The sequence below is a fragment of the Stegastes partitus genome, unplaced genomic scaffold (genome assembly GCF_000690725.1).
Source record: "Stegastes partitus isolate 25-593 unplaced genomic scaffold, Stegastes_partitus-1.0.2 Scaffold1208, whole genome shotgun sequence".
NCBI classification, from domain to species: Eukaryota; Metazoa; Chordata; class Actinopteri; family Pomacentridae; genus Stegastes; species Stegastes partitus.
In genome coordinates, this window is record NW_007578939.1 from 47,910 (window position 1) to 51,515 (window position 3,606).

At 46.1% G+C, this 3,606-nt stretch overlaps 1 protein-coding gene across 1 annotated transcript in view; it reads right to left on the reverse strand.

Moving 5' to 3' along the window:
* LOC103368813 (zinc finger protein 1) overlaps nucleotides 1-3,606 on the reverse strand; it is a 30,701-nt gene that overhangs the window by 7,944 nt on the left and 19,151 nt on the right. Inside the window, exon 6 of the mRNA XM_008297303.1 lies at nucleotides 1,043-1,158. Within this exon, the coding sequence (XP_008295525.1) occupies nucleotides 1,043-1,158 (116 nt within the window). The remainder of the gene's footprint in view (nucleotides 1-1,042; nucleotides 1,159-3,606) is intronic.

Genomic DNA, 3,606 nt, shown 5'->3' on the forward strand with positions numbered 1-3,606 from the left:
GCTAACCCCACTAGCATGCTACAGCTGACTGACGTCATTGCCACAAAGCTTCAGGGGGAACTGGATCCCCTCTCTGCAGACTCTCCATCTCTGGATCTCTGGACCACTAGAAGGTGGAGTTCTGACGCTAACTGTTCGGATGACAGAACGCACTGAACCAAAGAAGTGTGACCCCAAACCAAACATCCTGTACATACACACATGTACTGTTACACCCTGAACCGCGGTGGTATGGCTACTAACTTGGTGTAGGCTGGTTTGGCTCCAGCTAACTGACTGATTATTTTGCTGTCGTCCTAAACGTCAGTAGTGATTTGATCATAGGCTATATGGTCTGTTATTATACCTCTACATGTGATCCATATCCATCAGATACCAGGGTGTGCTACTCCATCTAGGATGTTCCTGCCTGCATGCCTACGTCCTGTGGGTGGTGTCTCTTCTGGTGTTTTTTCAGGTTGCTTGGGTCAGAGAACCTCTCGGTGCAGAGCGAGCACTCGTACGGTCTCTCACCGGTGTGGATGTTCCTGTGGATCTTCAGGTTCCAGAACTGGGAGAACTTTTTTCCACAGATGACGCAGCCATACGGCCTCTCTCCAGTGTGTGTCCTCAGGTGGGATTCTAAATTTGCTGGAGCAGGAAACCGTTTCCCACAAAAGCTACAAACGTAAACCCTCTTCATGAGGCCTTTTTGGCCCGAACTTGGACCAGGGTCCAGGAACGGCTGGGGCCTCTGAACAGACAGCTGCCCCACCTGCATCTGACCCGGCACCTGACTGGGGTTGGGCTCCTCTGAAAGATCAATTACGGGAAACTTTTGTTGTTCAAAGGAAAAGGTGGGGAAAGCTCTAGAGTTTTCCACAGCCAATCCCCTCTCTGCAGGTTTCTCACCAGCTGGTCCCCTCCCAGAGCTGCCCGGCTCGGCCAGAAGGAGTGCGCCAGGCAGGTATGAGAGGGGAGCACAGTGTGAGGAGGGCCCCGGGAGGCTGTCATCGTAACTACCCCCCCCATTAGTCCACAGCGAAGAATGGCCATAGCTGACCTCTGAGAAGCCCCGCCCAGAGTCCTGCTGGTCAGACAGTTGATTGGTGGACGTTTGCGTGGTTTCATCAAAAGGCAGCAGTCCTTTGTAGTCGTCTGTGCTGGACTCCACTAATCCTGGACACAAAGAGGAAGATGCTCTCTGTCAGACAGGATTAAATGATGCATTCTTGGCTTTTCTAAAGTTCTTCTGGACTGGTTTCCTGTAGGTTGACAGAAACAAAGCGTTCTACAAAACTACACACAACAAGTTCCTCCCAAAGTTCACTATTCTTCACCAGCTATTTAAGGAAGCAAACATGAATCTATTCTCCACTCATTACACGTAAAGTGAAATACTTCAAGCCTTCATTGACATTGATTTTGATGATTACGCCTTATAGCACATGGAAATCTAAACTCACCAAATATGACACAAAATATAAGAATATCTCATTCTGAGCTTGAGTGAACTAGTATTCAAACATGTCTATGTTCAGTACAGCCAGAGTCATGAGAAAGCCTGCTGACTGGTCCATGGATGTCCTCCACCAGGAGGTAGGACACAGAAGCTCATGTGTGAGCAGACGGGCTGCTGGCAGAGTGCCGTACCAAAGCATGCTAATGCAAAGCTGACTGGAATGAAAAGGTGTGGTCAGAAAGGTGCACAAGCAACAGGGACTACAGCAAACTGGAGAGGAAAAAAAGTTTATTCAAGAACTTAGGAGAGCTTCAAAAGGAGGCTGTTGTCAGTGCATCAACAACCAACCACAGATATCAGATGTCTTCATCTCCTCCCATTAAAGATTAAACAACAGTCCCTCAGATAACTGGAAAAAGTCATAATAAATAAAAATGTGTTCAATTATAATTTAGTGAAACAAGATGTTGATTTTGAATTGTGGTTGAAAATAATAATTTAAAAAACAAATGAGAGGCCTTTGCTGATGAGCAGGGGACCAATGAGAGGCCTTTGCTGATGAGCAGGGGACCAATGAGAGGCCTTTGCTGATGAGCAGTGGACCAATGAGAGGNGCCTCTTATGGACCCTACAGGGAACACATGAAGCTGAAGCAGGTCACACAGGACAGAAAGGACGAAGGATCAGCTGCAGGTTGTGTCCTGTTCACTGTGTTCTTCAGGTAATGGACCTTTAGTGGTACCAGGCATTAACATGAACAAGAAAGAACACAAGGTGGTCTGAGATCTAATATTTCTCTTCCACACACACACACACACACACACACATAGTACTGTATTAATAGGAGGAAACAGAATGCATTTTTTAAGGGAGAATGTGATTAAAGTGGCATAAATGAATTGTGGTAATGGTTGGGCCCTTTATTTAGCTTGACTGCAAAAAGATCTAAGCCTGTATTTAAAACAATAATTTCTGCTTAGGGATGTTAAATCTTATACAAGATATAGGACAGAGTCACGCTCACAACTGCTTCATTAGCTCATTTGATTTCCATCAATGAAACTCAAACTTCCTGCGAACATTTCTCATTGGAAGCCCTTCATCACCTCCAGGTGCAGGACGTCCACTGGCCAGGCAGTAACTCACAGAGGTCCAAAGGAACAAAACAGAATCATGTTCTGCTCACCAACCAGCTGCTTCAATGTTCTCATCTCAAACACAAACGCTGGCCTCGGTTCTATGTGGTTCTAGTTCTGGTTCTATGTGGCTCTCTTCTGTTTGATCTTAAGCTACAGTCAGTACCAGCCTGCACAATGAACAACTCAAAACGTGCTCAAGCGTCTCAGAATCCCATCTTTCACTGCCAGGGTTCTGTTAGCTGTCGGTGTACGAAGTGAGAACGATGTGAAACCCGTTTGGGCCTGTGGGTGGGCGCCCTTCAGCTCGCTCCCTGCTTCCTCAGTGTCTGCTCCGACCGTCATCTGTTTGTGGCAGCTACTGAATTTCAGTAGAATTTCATTTACAGTTTAAAAGGAATGTTGTTTGGTGATTGTTTTTCCACTGATATCCAGTCGGGGTGTAACGGTACACGCAGCGTACATGTAGGTATGGACCGCGGTTCTGGGGCCATGGTTCAGTACCTTTTTAGAACAGCAGAATAAACCAAAGAAATGCATAGAGTACCATTTATGTCATTTATTCTTAAAAATGTGAACATTGGTCAGCGGCTCACTGGCCATAACTCTACCTGGAACAGGTAAGGCACGTAATGAAGGCAGCAGACCTTCAGTAATAAAACATCAATCACACAAATGGCAGTACTGATCCAAAGACTCCAGTGCGACATAAATAATATAGAAAATGTCCATTAAGACAAATGCAACATGTTCATGATGAACTTAATGTGAGCTTTAGAACTGCAGCACTGCCTCCCTCTGCTCGTGTCAGCACTGACAACACAGTCAACTTGTTTGAATAAACTTTATTGGAATAGTCACTGGACAAACCGTGCTTGGGCCCGGTGTTCTGATTCAGTGTGAGCGTGGCATGGTGGCCGCTTGGTTGACCCGTACAGCGTGAGCAGAGCAGTCACACAATCTGGCAGCAGTATGTTCAACTGAAACATGTAATGTGAGTGAACACGTTGTACAAGATTAATAACCCCC